At 29.2% G+C, this 17,533-nt stretch overlaps 2 protein-coding genes across 7 annotated transcripts in view; one reads left to right on the top strand and one right to left on the bottom strand.

Annotated features, from left to right (window-relative positions):
• Pgant5 (polypeptide N-acetylgalactosaminyltransferase 5) overlaps positions 1-15,698 on the top strand; it is a 60,111-nt gene extending 44,413 nt beyond the window's left edge. For 5 of the 6 annotated variants that reach the window (XM_036357994.2, XM_014234147.3, XM_036357991.2 and 2 more), the window contains 9 exons: positions 1,566-1,912; positions 2,167-2,333; positions 2,469-2,590; positions 2,671-2,867; positions 3,474-3,651; positions 3,896-4,076; positions 10,377-10,516; positions 10,578-10,811; positions 11,104-15,698. In XM_036357994.2, coding sequence (XP_036213887.1) covers positions 1,566-1,912; positions 2,167-2,333; positions 2,469-2,590; positions 2,671-2,867; positions 3,474-3,651; positions 3,896-4,076; positions 10,377-10,516; positions 10,578-10,811; positions 11,104-11,250 — 1,713 coding nt within the window. In that variant the 3' untranslated portion in view covers positions 11,251-15,698. Of the gene's footprint in view, positions 1-1,565; positions 1,913-2,166; positions 2,334-2,468; positions 2,591-2,670; positions 2,868-3,473; positions 3,652-3,895; positions 4,077-6,777; positions 6,959-10,376; positions 10,517-10,577; positions 10,812-11,103 lie in introns of all 6 variants that reach the window. The other variant, XM_036357999.2, reaches the window with a different exon arrangement.
• Positions 15,699-16,316: 618 nt separating this feature from the next.
• On the bottom strand, positions 16,317-17,207 carry RpL37A (ribosomal protein L37A). Its single transcript, XM_014234103.3, has 3 exons — positions 17,050-17,207; positions 16,700-16,828; positions 16,317-16,630 (listed from the first exon to the last, which is right to left on the bottom strand). The coding sequence occupies exons 1-3, from the start codon at positions 17,050-17,052 to the stop codon at positions 16,484-16,486; spliced, it is 279 nt and encodes a 92-aa protein (XP_014089578.1). The 5' UTR covers positions 17,053-17,207; the 3' UTR covers positions 16,317-16,483.
• Positions 17,208-17,533: the final 326 nt, after the last annotated feature.

Below are 17,533 nucleotides of genomic sequence, written 5' to 3'. Positions count from 1 at the left end.
ACTTATTAAACTATTGTGGTCTTAAGAGTTTATTCTAGTCTAGAGGCCCGAATTTCTACTGTTTTTTTTTCAATTGAAAAGCAGAGTGCTATTGTAATATTTATTATCCACTTTTATCACTCACGTGGTTATTCATATTTCAAGAGTAAAAGAATAAATTAAAATTAAAAATATTATAAAGTTATGCGCTCATGAAATAGAGAAGTCAAAAGCAGGCCGCTTCCTCGTTTGTCACGATTTCTATTCTAATGTTGATTTGAAAAATAAAACACTGGCGGATTTGTTGATTTCTACAAATATCATTATCGTATGAAAAATAGCGAAAAATTATAAGATTTTTATAAAATGGCGGCTACTCAAAAGTAAAGATCGGTATTCGCACTAATCTTTTAACTTTTACGACATTTTTTTTAAATGCCAAAAATTTTATTTGGTAACCACGACACTAAACCTGCTATAACTTTTAAATAATTCGAGCTTTAAAAATACCTTTTAAGCAAATATTTTTTATTTATTTATTTTCTTAATACAAGACTAAAATACCCGCTTAATTAATTATTCGTAATCGTTTAAAGGTTCCTTCTATAGACTAATGCTTTCGTCTAAGATTTACTAAACCAAATGCATAATGATCTGGTGTTAATAATCCAAAAAACAACTGCAATAATAAGGTGTTAATTTTGGATTTCAAAAGTTCAAAACGTGCATCTTGTTAAGTTAAACCTCTCGCAGCTAAATTTACTCCCAGAAGTGGAATTCAAGTGCAGATCAGTTATACCCCAAACAGTTTTACAGAAATTGTTAATATTTTGGGTGGGTTTATTGATTCGCAAATTTGGTGGCATTACTGGTTAGTCATAGCTAGATTACTAGTTATTATCAGAGACTTCACGTATCTCCACAAAGTCTAACGCGATAAAATCACATGATCTACAATAAAGTAATGTTTTCATGCGCTTTAGATTTTTAAAATCATAGGCTTTAGCACTTAGATTGTTGGTATTGATGTAGAAAATCACAAAGTCACAAATAATTTGCCTTGAAGTATTTTTTTTTTCGAATAAAGTTTTATTTTTTCTATAAATAACATAAATAAATTTTTTTAAGAATTGTAACAGAAAAATTAACAAGATAACTAAATTGAAAAATACGTGTATGTCTCAATGTACTATGATAAACAGTTTATGAAATAAAAAAAATGTTGGCAGTTTGTTAAAGCTAAAACTAATTTACATTTTTTATTTTATTTATTAGTATTATTATTATTTTTCTTTGGCAATCTTGAAACACTGCCATTAAAATCGAAATGTTAATTTATCAATAACCGCTATTCGTTGTCAATGATTTCTACATAGCGAAATTGTTCATGTACTTCCAAATGTGACAGATGTTTCAATAAACAGTTTTTTTTTTTTTTAATTTAATTATCACCAGCCAAAAAGTAAACGCAAAAAATCACATATAAAAATGCATGTTTAATTAAATTAAATTTTTCCATTACGAAAATTGTTGCTTTTTTCCACACCCTTTCGTAATGCATTTTCCTTTCGGCTTTCCGGTTGCAGGTGCCAGATGCACAAAAGCTTATTGACGAACAAAATATGGTCGACGACAATGAAATTAACACAGAAAAGAGTTTGGACGGCGATGCTGGCGGTGTGGGTAAGGGTCCAGGTGGCTTTGCGGGCGGCGGTATTTCCATGACATATCGCAGTACGTTATTGAAGAAATGGCGTTCAGCGCCAACGGTAAAGGAAGAGAAGGGCAAACAAGGCGAATTGGGTAAACCAGTTAAAATACCACCGGAAATGAAGGATCTGATGAAGGAGAAATTCAAAGAGAATCAATTCAACCTACTAGCCAGCGATATGATCTCTTTGAATCGCTCGCTGACCGATGTGCGGCATGAAAAGTAAGTACATATATGTATAACAACATATGTGCTTGCAGGCACTGTATGTGCATATATGTATGTATGTATGCATGCATAACTACCTTATATAAATGATTTTTAATTTTGCATTGCAAAATCTGTCATTATTTACAATATATATATGTACATATATGCAGTATATTGCAGCATATGCCAGAGTATAAGTATATGTATATATCATAAGTTTAATTTAATTTATGTGAGCACTACACATTCGCAATCTACATTTACAGTTGCAAGAAGAAGCTTTATCCATCGAAACTGCCAACAACCTCAATTGTGATAGTTTTCCACAATGAAGCGTGGTCAACGCTGCTCCGCACCGTTTGGAGTGTCATCAATCGGTCGCCGCGCACTCTACTCAAGGAGATTATACTTGTGGATGACGCCAGCGAGCGTGGTAAGTACGAACATAACTTTAAAGCAAGAATTGTGTAATTAAATATCCATTGTAAATTATTAATTTATGTAAATAAGTAGGCATTTTTCACTTAAAACTTCTTCCTTTCGCTTTAACTCTTCTCTTTGCACACAGATTATTTGGGCAAAAAGTTGGAGGACTATGTGGCGAAATTACCGGTGCATACATTTGTGCTGCGCACGGAAAAACGCTCTGGCTTAATACGCGCCCGTCTGTTAGGCGCCGAGCACGTGACGGTATAATCATTGATAATATTATTTTCTACTCGTTTTCCTTTTAAACCGTTGCCTATGGTTAACGCTTTTTGTTTTTGTAGGGTGAAGTCATCACATTCCTAGATGCGCACTGCGAGTGCACAGAGGGTTGGCTGGAACCGCTGTTAGCACGTATTGTGCAAAATCGTCGCACCGTGGTGTGCCCCATAATTGATGTGATCTCCGATGAGTCTTTCGAATATATAACCGCTTCGGACTCAACGTGGGGTGGTTTCAATTGGAAATTGAATTTCAGATGGTAAATTGAAAGTTGAAATTGTGATTGCGTTAGTCTAATGAATCATTGTCAGAATTGATTATATTTAGTTAGACGGACGCTGGCTCTTTAAATGAAGCATAATGCGAATATATTATATGACATAATCAAATTGGTCATAATAGTCATAAACGTGACTACTATATATACACATTTTTGAGATCTCGAAATTTTTTGTTTTAAAATTAATTATAATATGATTTTCAATATCCGTTTAGTTAGGATAAGTCTGCATTTTTTTGAAAATAGCTTAGCCATTAATTTGAAACTTTGTTAAATTTTTTATATAGCAGCTATATTTCTGTAAATTGTATGACTGACCTAGCCAATTGTGAGTTTTAAGGTGGTTCCCTAAACATTTTGACTTATCTCTGTAGTAATAGTCTAATATAATACTTTTATCCAAACAAGAGCGGACATAACAGTATAAGACAAACTGTATAACTGTTAAAAACCATTTTTTCTGCTGTTTAAAATTTAAACCTTAAATTTGAAGCGACAAAAATATTTTATTTACAATAGTTGTAATTTTTTTTGTTTAAATTTAAAATTACGTACTAACTTAATTTTTTTGTAATTCTCTTTTAGGTATCGTGTTCCTCAACGTGAAATGGAGCGTCGCAATAACGATCGTACAGCGCCACTGCGCACGCCTACCATGGCCGGTGGCCTATTCTCAATTGATAAAGATTATTTCTATGAAATTGGTTCATATGATGAGGGCATGGATATATGGGGTGGTGAAAATTTAGAAATGTCCTTCCGTGTAAGTAAACCACTTCAACTCACAAATTTATTTGCAAACCAATTTTTTTTTAATATAAAGTTTAAAGCTTAACTTAATTATTTATTGTAGGCAAAAATGAATGCACAAATGAAAAGAGTTGCTAATTGGTTTTTTTTTTTTTAAATAGTATTGCGACGAGCTTAAGTTTAACTGCTTGTGTTTTTTGATGTTTTGCTCGTATTAACGGCATAGTTTAAAAATGAATTTTACTACTACACTTTAGATATGGCAATGTGGCGGCATTTTAGAAATAATACCCTGCTCTCATGTGGGTCATGTCTTCCGTGATAAGTCGCCTTATACATTCCCTGGCGGTGTGGCCAAAATTGTGCTGCACAATGCGGCGCGTGTGGCCGAAGTGTGGTTGGATGAGTGGCGTGATTTTTATTATGCAATGAGCTCAGGTTCGAAATTGTGTCTTGTTCACATTGTTTCCTACTACTACTACTGCTACTACTACTACCAATACTACTACTTGAAATACATGAATACATTTGTTTCGAAACTAAAAACTGCCGACACTTTTACTACCACTACATTATTACACAAACTACCAAAGTAATCTAAACAATACAAACATTTTTTTTCGTTAATACAATATATTTGGTATAACAAATCACCTACCACCTGTGTATTAACTTTTTTAACCTCAACTTGACTAACAAACTTAAAGTTAATTACAAACTTTTTACATCACTAAATGTAATTAAGATTTGTTTTCTTTTATTACATATTTTATTCAAATAACTACTTTATTCACTTTCTACTTATTCCTTTTATTATTATTTAACCATAAACAAATTTGAAATACATATTTTTTATTAATAAGCGTTAATGTCGTAAACACAAAATTTTCTATATTTAAACGATTTTTCATAAATGATAATGAGAATTTATATGCGAAAATATTATTGCGCCGATATTTAAAGTTGTTACTGGAAGAATTTTTTTTGAATGAATTAATGTTCTACAATCTGAAACTAAAAATGTTGCAGTAAAATAATATTTTTGGTTGAGTTAAATTAAATTATTTCTTCAAAATTTTCAGTCGAATGCCATATTTGCAACTTAATTTTGCGGTTATGTGTTAGGTAGCACATAAGAAACTATTTTTAATAATAAAAACATATCTTTAAAAATTTTTTAATAAATATATATAAAAAATAGTAATAGCAAAAATGCTTATAATCTTTATCGGAATATAAATTCGATTTTCATTTATGCTATATATCGTCACCTAAAATGCAAAATAACTCATCAACAAAAAAAAAGAAATTGAATTTTTTAATGACGACTCACTACATCATATTGCATATACATACATATATAAAAAATTTTAGTCTACTGCTATCAGCTATAACCAAGTAAAAATTACAATTTTTTTTAATATAAAAAATTTTTTATTTTTTTTTGAATAAAATTTAAAAAAAAAATTTTTTTTTTGAATAAAATTAAAAAAAATTTAATATTTCTAAAAAAAAATCTCTTGATATAAGTAGTTTTAATTTTATCGTTTTTTTTTCTCGTATAATTTTATGAAAATTGTTGTTATTTGCATTTTAGCTGACGATATGTATTTCCTCTGAAAAATTAATATAGTTGGATTCACATTCTTGTGTGTAGTAATTTTTACGATTGGCTTGCTTACTGTTTATTTAAATCCCGTTTAAAAAATATGCCATAATCTTACTTCTTTAATTGGTTATTAAAAGCTACATACATAAAAAGTCTTTTATAAATTTTTAAAAAAGTTTTATTTATATATTTTTTAACAAAATTTCCGTTATTTTATTATAAATTTATCTCTATTACCCTTTTGCATACCACAAAATTCTGGCTCACTGCAAAATATTTCAAATCTATTATATATTCTTAAATAGAACCAAAGACACTAAATTAATATGCGTTTGTTGGAAAATCATACAAACTGTTAATCAGTACTAAACATACACACACAAATTCACACAAACAACAATACAAATTTACTTAAAATATTTGCTTCTCTAATTTTGGGGTCAATATTTGCTAGTATAACGCTAAATATGCTAATTAATGACAATTTAATAATGACTTCAATGTAGAAATTTGTGACAAAATTGTCGTATGCGGCATATGTCGTACTAAATACAGTTTAGTGTATTAAACTATTTAAATTTATTGATTTTCGTATGCGACTTGGAAAAGTCAGCAGAATATTCCTAACGCCTATGAAATTAATTTTCGATAAAATATACATACATATTAACCCTTTAATGCCACACACACTTACATATAAATTTATGTATCTTTGAGTTGTTTTACTTTTAGATTGTTGATTAGGTTTGCGATATGTTTTTAGGGGTACTTTTTAATGGTTGTTGTAGTAATTATTGCTCAGAGCTGCAGAAAATGCAAAAATCATGGCCCATTCTTTACTAGACTAATATCTATTGATCAAATAAATTTTACTGGTTTCCTTCGTATAAAATTATTATATTGAATTAAATTTGAGCACATTCTTGATATATAATATTTTTCGAACCAAAATTCAAGAAAATAATGCCCAATTGTTAAATATCAAAAAATATTAAATTATAAATGCATATAGTACATATTTATACAATACCAGACTATTTAGCTAATAATGCAGTGAAATGAGAAGTAAATTTCTAAATATTCTTTATCATTTGTTTTTCTCTTTTTTCCCTCGCTCACTCGCCCCCGCTCTAATGTCTAAATGCTTAAAAATAATAATAATAATAAAAACAACATGCGTAACTAATTAACGTGTATTGCTTGTGTTGGCTAACAACAATAACATTAATTGTGGTGCTAACAACATTAATGATAACTTCAAATCCAACAAAAACAACAACACATTACTTCATTAATAAAATATGGAAAAAACACTAAAACTAAAAAAAAAATATAAAACGCGCAACAAAAACCAAAAAAAAAATATATATATATATAAAATAACAACGCTACTTACATTTCCCGGCGTTTGCAACAACACACGCGTATATATGCTTCTTTCAAACAACTTTCTGCATTCACGCATGCGCAACCACACATACGCTCTTGCATCCCTTACATGCATTCGGTTGGTTGCTTGCTTGCGCTTAGGTTTGGATGTGTGGCGGTGTGCTCGAGATTGCGCCATGTTCGCGTGTGGGTCACGTGTTTCGTAAATCGACGCCGTACACCTTCCCCGGTGGCACAACGGAAATTGTCAATCATAATAATGCGCGTTTGGTTGAGGTGTGGCTGGACGATTGGAAAGAGTTTTACTACAGTTTTTATCCAGGTTAACAACAACAAAAGCACTACATTGCTCAGCATCGCTCTCTCTCCCACTATATATGTGCATATAGTACCATATATACCTATCTCTCTCTTTCTCCTATTGCAATTTACGCACAATTCGAATAGCGAAAATTACCTTTTACTACATGCATTAATTTATTAGCATATAATCTTTTTTTTTATGGTTTTGTTGTTGTTTTTTCTTTCGTCTTCATTTTGATTGTTCATTTTTTGTTTGTGTCGGAATTTTTTTATTTTAGTTTTCTGGTTGGTTTTTGCTAAGCAAACAAAAATTTATTAAAATTAAAATAAAATTTGCGATCAGTTTTAGCAAAACCAACCACATTTACATAAAAACTCTGTCGCAAGTGTATTACCACCATACATACTTACCACATGCATATTGAGAAAACCGTAAAACTCGTAAATACACTGTATCCACCACTGTATTCATTGCCCTTGAACATGCGTATGCGTACACTCCATGCTCCATGTAATATCTTTTTCTGTCACCACCCCCCCTCCCTCACTGTATAGTCCACATCTCCTTTACCGTTAATTTGTATGCGTTCCTTGAAAATTACCTTAATTTTATACTGTTTTTTGTATGATTCTCTTCATTTATTTTGTTGACTCTTTCTAGTCCTGTGCTATTTTATTATCTGTATGTAAATATGTATGTATACATTTACATTTAAAATTTGTGTTGTGAAATGTGAGGGAAAACACAAACTCCTTGTCTCGTGTTCTTGCAACAGCTGGCTTGTTTTTACATAACAGTATTTTTTTTCTAAAACACACCTCTGCCAACATATTTGCAACAATTTGTTTATGTATAAAATTGTTATATATTTTAGGTTATATTGAATACTTTTTTATTGTACATATAAATTTATATTTTGTATAATTGTATATATACTTGTATGTATAAGTATATTTTATTATTATTTTTTGTTAAAAAGCATTATATATTTATACATTTCTGTCTTAATTTTGCATGTTCAAATACTCGGTATGCCAATTTTATTTGCTTGTATATACTTACATGCCCTTTTGTACCATATATTTCAATATAATTATTATGTATTCTGCGTATGCCCGCTTTTTGTAATAGTGGTTATACGCACATATTTATGTACATACTTGTATGTATATGTGTATATGAGCTACGTAGAATTCAGCACAAAAACTCTACATAAAAACAATATTTTCTTAACAAAAACAAAATATGACAGTGAAAAATTTCTTTATTTGAGGAATAACCGTAATTGTAGGCGTGTTAAAGTAAGGTTATGCTCTAATATATTCTGTGTTTTCGATAAAACCCTTCTTTAGTAGTTCAAAAATTTACAGAATTTAACTTTATACTCAATCCAACATATTTTTCTTCTTTTTTAGGGTTTTTATTATCGATATCGTCATCTGTTCTAATCCATAGCGAAAGATGATAAGTATATCTATGGGCTATAGATCCAATCTTTGATTTTCTTTTATGAATACATAACTTAAGATCATACATTGGCAGCCAATGTGTTAAGCCAAGTCCACAACTTTTGTTTACATTTAGCCAAGTCAATAACCTTTTTTACATTTGGGGTATTGACCCTTTTGTTTACATTTTTCTGAGGTCAATGACACCTTCGTTTATCATTTTATGGGGTTAATAACCCTTTTATTTATATTTTGCAGAGGTCAATTACCCCTTTGTTTACATTCTATAAGGTCAATAAAACTTTTCTTTACATTTAGCCAAGTCAACAACCTTTGTTTATATTTGGGGTCATTGACCCTTTTTTTATATTTTATGAAGTCAATGACCCCTTTGTTTACATTATGAGGTCGATGAACCTTTTGTTTAAATTTTTTCGAGGTCAGTGGCCCTTTTGTTTACAGTTTATGGGGTCAATAACCCCTTTGATTACATTTGATGGGGTTAATAACCCTTTTATTTATATTTTGCAGAGGTCAATAACCCCTTTGTTTACATTCTATAAGGTCAATAAAACTTTTGTTTACATTTAGCCAAGTCAACAACCTTTGTTTATATAATATTTGGGGTCATTGACCCTTTTTTTATATTTTATGAAGTCAATGACCCCTTTGTTTACATTATGAGGTCGATGAACCTTTTGTTTAAATTTTTTCGAGGTCAGTGGCCCTTTTGTTTACAGTTTATGGGGTCAATAACCCTTTTTTTTACATTCATTGCAAGTCCACAACCCTTTTGTGTACATCTAGCCAAGTCAACAACCTTTGTTTATATTTGAGGTCATTAACCCGTTTGTGTACATCTAGCCAAGTCAACAACCTTTGTATATTATTAGTTCGTTGAATGTATCACTTATTACAACTGAAGACGGCTATGCTTGTCTGAGTTTTGACTTCAATTCAGTTGAGTCGTCTTCAATCAGAAATAATAACTTATATGTATGCGTTATCTTTGAACTTTACATTGCCGAATGATGGTGTAAATTTGCAGAAAGTATATACTTTATAACTTTAACTGCCACCCTCATGTTTATATTCTTTAATTCCTGAAGTAATTTTGAGGAATGGTGCCGAGTTGACAGTCCTTGGCCGGCTAAAATTCCGGGTCCGTTCCGGTTACTTAGACCCGACTGTCGTAGGAACGGCTCCAGAATTACTCATACCATATGATAAAATTTAAAGTTATATTGCTATATAACATAAGTCCACAAAAATATTTCTGAGACCGTTATCAAATCGAGTAGCAGTTTTAGCCTCGATTAATAATATGAAGCAATTTGCTCTTTATTTTTTAATGACACAATGACAATATTTATGATATATATTATATATATTTTTTTCTCAAAAAAAATGACAAAATTTTTTTAGCAGAACTTCAACTGAATAAATAACAGAAGCGTAAAATAAATATTTTCACGAAACTCTTAATTCATAATTAAATAAAAAACAATGATTATGGAGAAAATCACCATAGACACTATTGTGTGCTGTCAAAACCATAAACGCTATGAACCATCTAGCCACTAAGGGAAAATAAATAAAAAAAACTTTTTATATGTTATTATAACTAATATGTTGCGTATTCAAAGTATTAATATATTTTTAGTAAAATATCACACCTGTACATATGTATGTATGTAGTAATAAATGTAACATTAACACACTTCACAAACTCACGCATGAAAAAGCATGCAAAACCAATAACTTTCACTTTGTAAATAAACACTTAATATCAATAATAATACCACACAATTATCACAGCCACACCCACTTCTGTTCATTAATTAATTTTCCATTTCTTCTCGTTACAACAAAAAAAAAAAAACAAAGAACAACGGAAAACATATGGTTTTTGTAAAAATTAATTTTTACTCTTTATTTTACAAATCTCAATCTCATTTCATCGCGAAAATGAAACTGAAAATTAACAGGTGCACGCAAAGCTGTAGCCGGCGATGTGAGCGATCGACGAGCGCTGCGCGAACGTTTACAATGTAAGAGCTTCCGCTGGTATTTGGAGAATATTTATCCGGAAAGTTTAATGCCATTAGACTATTACTATTTGGGCGAGGTAAATCGCAAAAATATATGCTGTATTTATTATTATTAATTTATTTTTATTTTGCACACAGATTCGCAACGGCGAAACGGAGACCTGTCTCGACACTATGGGTCGCAAATACGGCGAAAAGATCGGCGTCAGCTATTGCCACGGCCTGGGCGGCAATCAAGTGTTCGCTTACACGAAACGACAGCAAATCATGTCCGATGATCTCTGCTTGGACGCATCGAATGCGATGGGTCCAGTGAATATGGTGCGTTGCCATAATATGGGTGGCAATCAAGAGTGGGTTTATGATGCAGAGGTGAGTGGAAATTCAATTCATTATTAATTAGTACTGTGGTGGACCTACTACTATATATGTACATCCTTTGATGATTTTGTGTTTTGAAATTGCATCATTAATTCGCTCAAAATAGACATGCAAGTTTACATAAATTTACAACTAGCTGAAAGTAGTTAGTTAGTTAGTAAATTAATTTAAAACAAAAAAAAAAATTTTTCATAAATAAATTTTATCATAAATTTTCATAATTCATTAAATTTTTTCATTTATAATTAAATTTTTTTTTATTATTTCATCTTGAATCATGCAGGATAAAACGATACGACACACCAATACTGGCAATTGTTTGCAACGTCCGTCACGTAGTGACCCGGTGACGCCGCTGTTACGGCCATGTGATTATTCAAAGGGTCAACAGTGGCTGATGGAATCTAAATTTAAGTGGCAAGCACATTAGTTGTTGTTGTTTCTAATCATGATATTTACAATTAGTTAGATAGATAGTTGTCATATACATATATAAATATAAATTTTTTTTTAATGTTAGTTAACTTTTTATTGTTTCACACTAACATTTGCTGATACATACTATAACTATTATATATACACAAAAGGTATATGCATGCATACATACATGACTTTTACTACAAAAAAAAATAATTTTTTTTTTACTACTAAAACCTATTTGTTCTAAATATTAAGCGATGGAGCCATTGTAAATTTCGTTTTTAAATTTGTGCAAGCAGCAATGAAAATCTGCACTGAAATAGTATGTACGCAAAAAAACATACGTACATATGTACTCGTATGTATGTATGGACCGAAAGAAAAATATATCAAGTTAATAGTAAAAATATGTGCAACAACAAAGTAATTGATTATCTTTGTAAAGTCTTCCCTATGATTAAAGAAAATGAGAAAATATATTAAAAAAATATTTATATATAAAAACCGACATGCAAATCACGACAGACACACATATGGTACTTGTAGCATTGTGTAAAAGTATAACTAGCATTGAAAGAAAGTGCAAGAAAATGTTTCAGCAAATAATAATTTTTCTGTATATATGAAATATGAAGAGTTTTGCTCCAAAATTCACGAAATAACAAAAATAAATTTTTTTTATAAAAGCCACACAAACACACACACGAAAAATATTTAAAACGTCCATTCCAAATGAAAAGTTAGAAACAACAAGTTTTGTGGTAATTTTTAGGCTGTCACAGCTAAAAAATAATTTTGTGGAAATTAACCTCGAAAAGTTTCTATATAGTAAGTAATATAATTGAAAAGGCGAAAAAATAGTAATTGACTTATTAAAATTATGTTTCACTTGTAGTAACGACACATTTAGCAATAAGTCTTATTATTATTTAGCTTAAGCTTATACTAGCCGTTACATGAATAGTCGAAGTGTTAAATTAGAAAAAACAAATGAAAATGTTCGTACCAACCGATTGGCATTTAATAGTACACGTCAAAGTTAATTTAAAAATTAAAAAAAATTATAACAAAAACATTTGTGTAAACCGAAAATGTGTCATAAAAAATATTTAATGCATATGTATGTATGTACATATGTATGTAAATTGCATAATTTTTTTTTAATTTTTTAACGGCAAGCCAAACTTTTGTTACAGTATTTTTTTTTAGTTTATTTTACTTACGACTTCATACTAATTTAATGCTTTCTATATTTTACTTATAAATGTAAATAATTTAAATGCGAAAGTTTGCGCTGAACATAAAATTTTTATTCAATACAAATGAGCTATGTAATTGTGCAAGCATAAATACATGAAAAAATATTTTTTTTTTTGCATAATGAAATGTTTATATGCTAACACTGCGTCAAAAGTAAAATTAATTAATTAATAAAAAATTAAATAAAAATAAATAAAAAATTAAATAAAAATAAATAAAAAATTAAATTAAAAAAAATAAAAAATTAAATAATTTGCTTGCGAAGCTGTTGCCAGTCACTCATTTGTAAAAAATAAAAATTTGATGCTCACGCAGTAATGCTAAAAATAATGGTTGTAAACGCTTACAGGTAAAAATTTTCAATAATGTTTTTTAAATATTTTTTTTATTCATATTATTTTTTATTCATATTTTTTTTTAATATATTATTTTAAAATAAATATAATATTATTTAAAAATTTTTAATAACTTTTTTTTTATTAAAATAAAAATTTTGTAATTTCAAGCAAGTTAAACTAAAATATTATATACAATTTATTAGCAGTAAAATTTTAGAAAATTTAAGCGAAAATTGCAGTGTAATGATGTAAGTTATATGCGGTGGTACAAATTTTTCGGCTAAAGAAATTATTATTTATATTATAATTTTTAGCAAGCATTTATCTATGATTACAAAAAAAAATGCATTTATTTATATTTTTGGTATCTTCATAATAAGTTTGCTCTTATTTAATATAATATTAAATGTCAGTATAAGGCTTAGGTGACCACATTTGTCCCGGCAAAATTAGAGACGGTTTTTTTTAGTCATCGATTTTTTCCATATTATAAGTTACTGAAAAACGCGACATATAATAGGTGAGAGAGCAACACAATTTTATTAAATTCATTTTATTTTATTTTTACACATTTATATAAAAAAAATGTTGAATATAACAAAAATTTTGCAAACAATAAACTTTAAAGAATTTCCACACCAATTAAAATAATAATTTCATTAACTGTGTTTTACATACAATATATAAATATTTTTGTTTTAATTTAATATAAAATTTTCAGTTGTCTGTCAGTTGTCATTAAAAAGATTTTTTTTTTTAAAATAGCAAAAATGCTTCCAAACAATCAATTTGTCCTTATATTATATTTTCCATACTAATTAAAATAATAATTTCTTTAGCCAAAAATTTACTATCTGAAAAGTTAACTGCATTCGACTTCAAAAACTAATTATGTATAATGCAAAAACAAAATATCATAAAAAAGTTAAACATTTATCATATCATAAAATATGTATGTATTTAGAAAATGAAACGTATGTATGTAAATGCTTGGAACCAACTAAAATGCGCGCATGCGTAAGCGACGTATGTGTCCTGCAGTAAATTTAATTAGTCTAAGCAAGGCACAGCAAGTTTGTTCACAAAATTAGCAAAAAATAGCAGGTAATAAGCACTACTGTTATTTTGAGACTGTTGTTAATTTTTGCTGTAGAATGATTTTTGTTTGTAATTTATTTCTATGGTATTTTTATATATCGTTTTGGTTTTGATGTTTAAATGCTCTATATATATACTAAAAAAAAATGCTACAAAAGCATTCAAAACTCTTAAATTTGAAAAAATAAATAAATACCATATGTATATGTACGTACATTTGGAACATTATATAAAATGACATAGTCATGATATTTTGATAACTAATAAGGTGTAAAAAAGTTGCCAGATCAGTTACATTATTATAACTGATTATATAGATCCGGTCATAATTGATTATGTGTGAAAAACTTTTTAAACAATTTATTTTTGCTTATTGACTTAAATTTTGCACTTAAAAATATTTGCAAACTGCTTATGATTTTAAAATTTTGCAACACTTTTTTTTTTGGATTTTTTTTTTTAATTTATCTAAAATGTCAAAGCATAAATCAATACTTAGAACTTTTCAAAAATATTTGTTTCCTTTTGCTTTTCATGTACATACATATACATATAAGCCTTCCACAGCTTAGATTTACATTTTTTTTTTGTGTAAACAAATCTGTGGAAAAATAGAAATTGATTAGCTTATCAATGATATTTTACTTATTACTATTTATGTTTGTAATTATGCAATATCAATTAACTTTTTCCATTTTACCGTTTTTATTGTGCAATGCAAGCATTTAACGTTATTTGCAATACCGTTAACACTTCAAACACTCCTTTTTATAAACTGTTCCTAGATAAGTAGTTGCAAGTAATGAATAATTATAAAAAAAATCAAGAATGTTTGCATCTCTCAATTTGTAACTAATCATAATCATAAACAAACTAGCAACCAATATAGTACATACAATATCATAAAAAGTCACAACAACAATAACATAAATAAAATATATAGTAATAAAAAAAAGCGCTAGAAAAAGATTTGCTCTGTAAGAGAAATTTAAAAATAAAAATAAAATAAAATAAATCTACACGTACAACAAATACCGATTGTATATAGTAAATAAACGAAAATTAAATGCATAACAATTTTTAAGTGATCTGCAAGTACATATGAATATATTTAAAATATTTCAAAAAAATTTTGAAAACTACTCTAAGCAAAATAATAATATTAATATAATGATACGTAAATTTGTATTGTAAAAGTACGATAAAAATTTGTAATTTTTATAGCTCATAATTGTAAAAAAAAAGATTAAAACAAGTCCAAGAAATATTTATTTCAATATTTGTATGCAAAATCAAAACATTATTTATAAAGCAAATGTCTATTTTTAAGTGCAATCGACTTCAAAAGCAAATCTCTTTGTGTAACTATAATTTTGTATTTAAACATTTTGTACGACATATATACATAGATATTTTTCATGAACTTTTTCGCATGGTGCGCATTATCAAATGATCCGGCTTGAAAAATATCCATATCAATTGTTAAATATTATATTTTCCTTTTTGTTCTAGCAATTTCATAACTTTTTAATTATCTGTTTTAATTTTAAAGTCTTTTTTTCACCTTGTGAATCCACATTTTTCATTTATTTGCAGCCAAGCTAATTCAATTAGCTGATAATATATTTCTTTTTATTCCACATATTGTATAAGTATTGAATAAGCGTAAACACACATTTGTATTTTACAATTTAGGATGAAACATTTTAAACGAACTTTTGAAATGAAATAAATGAAAATAATAATAATGACCTACAACCTACATTTGCCCATTTGTTTTATTTACTAGTCAACATTAGTTGTAAATATAATGCGTGAAATACCCACTCGCTAAGGATTAAAATCCAACATTGAATAATTTGAGTCACCCTGTTTTCATCTTTTACACATCAGCCAACTCTACCAGGCGAACAGAAGCGTTTAGAAAGTGTCACAGGAATTTTTTTGCGGACACGCCTTGCGAGTATGCAACGTTCCTGCGCGCATGTGTCCTTCCTGTTGGCACAGCAGCGCCTCGAGTATAGGCTATGTTTCTGTGGCGCTCAATGGTTGCTGGCGGCTTTAAACATAAAATGTGCAACTCGCATTTCTACCAGGCGAGCAGGAACGTGCAGAAAGTGAGGGTGAAAGGATAAAGCAACAAACGTTACATTGATATTTGATGTATTTTTTGTTGTTGGTCAGAGTAAGCAAAGCTAACAATGCAAAATGCATTCTAATTGAATTTTGTTACTTATTTTAATAAGCTTTATGTACAATTTTTTGCATATAAATATTGGAAATTGTCAATATTGATATAGAGAGCAACCAAATCTAATTTCGTGCACTAATTTTAGCTTCTCCTACTGCTATTATCACACAAATCACAACACTTTTCATATTTGTTTTAAAAAATCATTTTTTTTTATTTTCTTTTTCCTTGTACAACAAAGCGTGTCCGTAAGCCGGCGGCCAAATTTGGTATAGCGCGATTCGCGCCAAATTCAATGTAAATTAAACTTTTTACTAGTTGAACTGAGAATATCAGTCCGGTTTCCAAGTAGGAATTTACTGTTCCTTGGTTTCACGCAAACGACGCACGGCCGAACGTACGGAAGCTGCGGCGGTGGTGGAGTACACCCAAGCGCCACCGGCAACAACACGCTTACAGCGTTTGCAGGACCAGATACCAACGCAAGCACGTTTCATCGAGTCCTATAAGAAGAGACACAAAAAAAATTACTAAGTATTTAAACAAAACAACACAGCTTGATGCAAAGTTACCTTGCCGCAGAAGGTGCAGGTGTATTTTGAATGCTGGGTCACCTCCATCTTCTTGACCATTTTACGCAGGGAGGCACCATAACGGGTACCATATTTACCAACGATTCCAACCTTCTTGGTGCGTTTGGCCTGAGAAGTACAAAAGAGAATTCAAGCATATTATTAATCATCGTACTTGGTTATCACAATAGTCTATATAAACACTTGGTCAAATGCATTAAAAAAGACCAAAAATCACAGCACGTTTACATTATTAACATTAAGTAAGCATAGTACTACATATTTTACTTAAATATATTTTTCTTCACTTTTGGATTATAATAAAATTATTCGATTTATCTAGCCCGTACCATTTTTAAGTTGTTGATCTGTCAAAAATTCAACCGGAAAGAAACAAATGTCACTTGAAGTTGGCTATTATTCGTTCGATGACAGCTGCCTCATAACAATGTTGCCAGAACCAAATGCCGTTGGTATATGTCATATACAGTGATGGCAGAGATGTATAGACTTGCCAAATATAGTACAGCTAAGGGTCTGCAACTGGAATAAGAAAATTGAGTTTCAAATATGTTGTATTAATAAACTAAATTTAAAAACTTTACTGCAACTAAAATCTTTATTCCCACACATAAGGGATATATATTAAATTATTATTATTTTTTTAACTAAACGAGTATTTAAGTGAGAAAGTTTACTTCTTTTAATTGGAGAAAATATTGCATTACGTTATATTCTTATTTTAAGATTTTTATTGATAAACAATATGAACATTTTTTTATCTTTAATGTTGTTTTCATTCTAGAGCCGCAAACATTTAGAATATTATAAATT

Source organism: Bactrocera oleae, chromosome 3 (assembly GCF_042242935.1).
Source record: "Bactrocera oleae isolate idBacOlea1 chromosome 3, idBacOlea1, whole genome shotgun sequence".
NCBI classification, from domain to species: Eukaryota; Metazoa; Arthropoda; class Insecta; order Diptera; family Tephritidae; genus Bactrocera; species Bactrocera oleae.
The sequence above is the reverse complement of the archived record's forward strand: the minus strand, read 5'-3'. Positions and strand labels throughout refer to the sequence as shown.

Bases quoted from the DNA above. Each gene is read 5' to 3' on its own strand.
- RpL37A (XM_014234103.3), bottom strand. The intron at 16,631-16,699 runs GTAACTTTGCAT...CTCTTCTTATAG, and splicing joins CCTGCACCTTCTGCGGCAAG to GACTCGATGAAACGTGCTTG.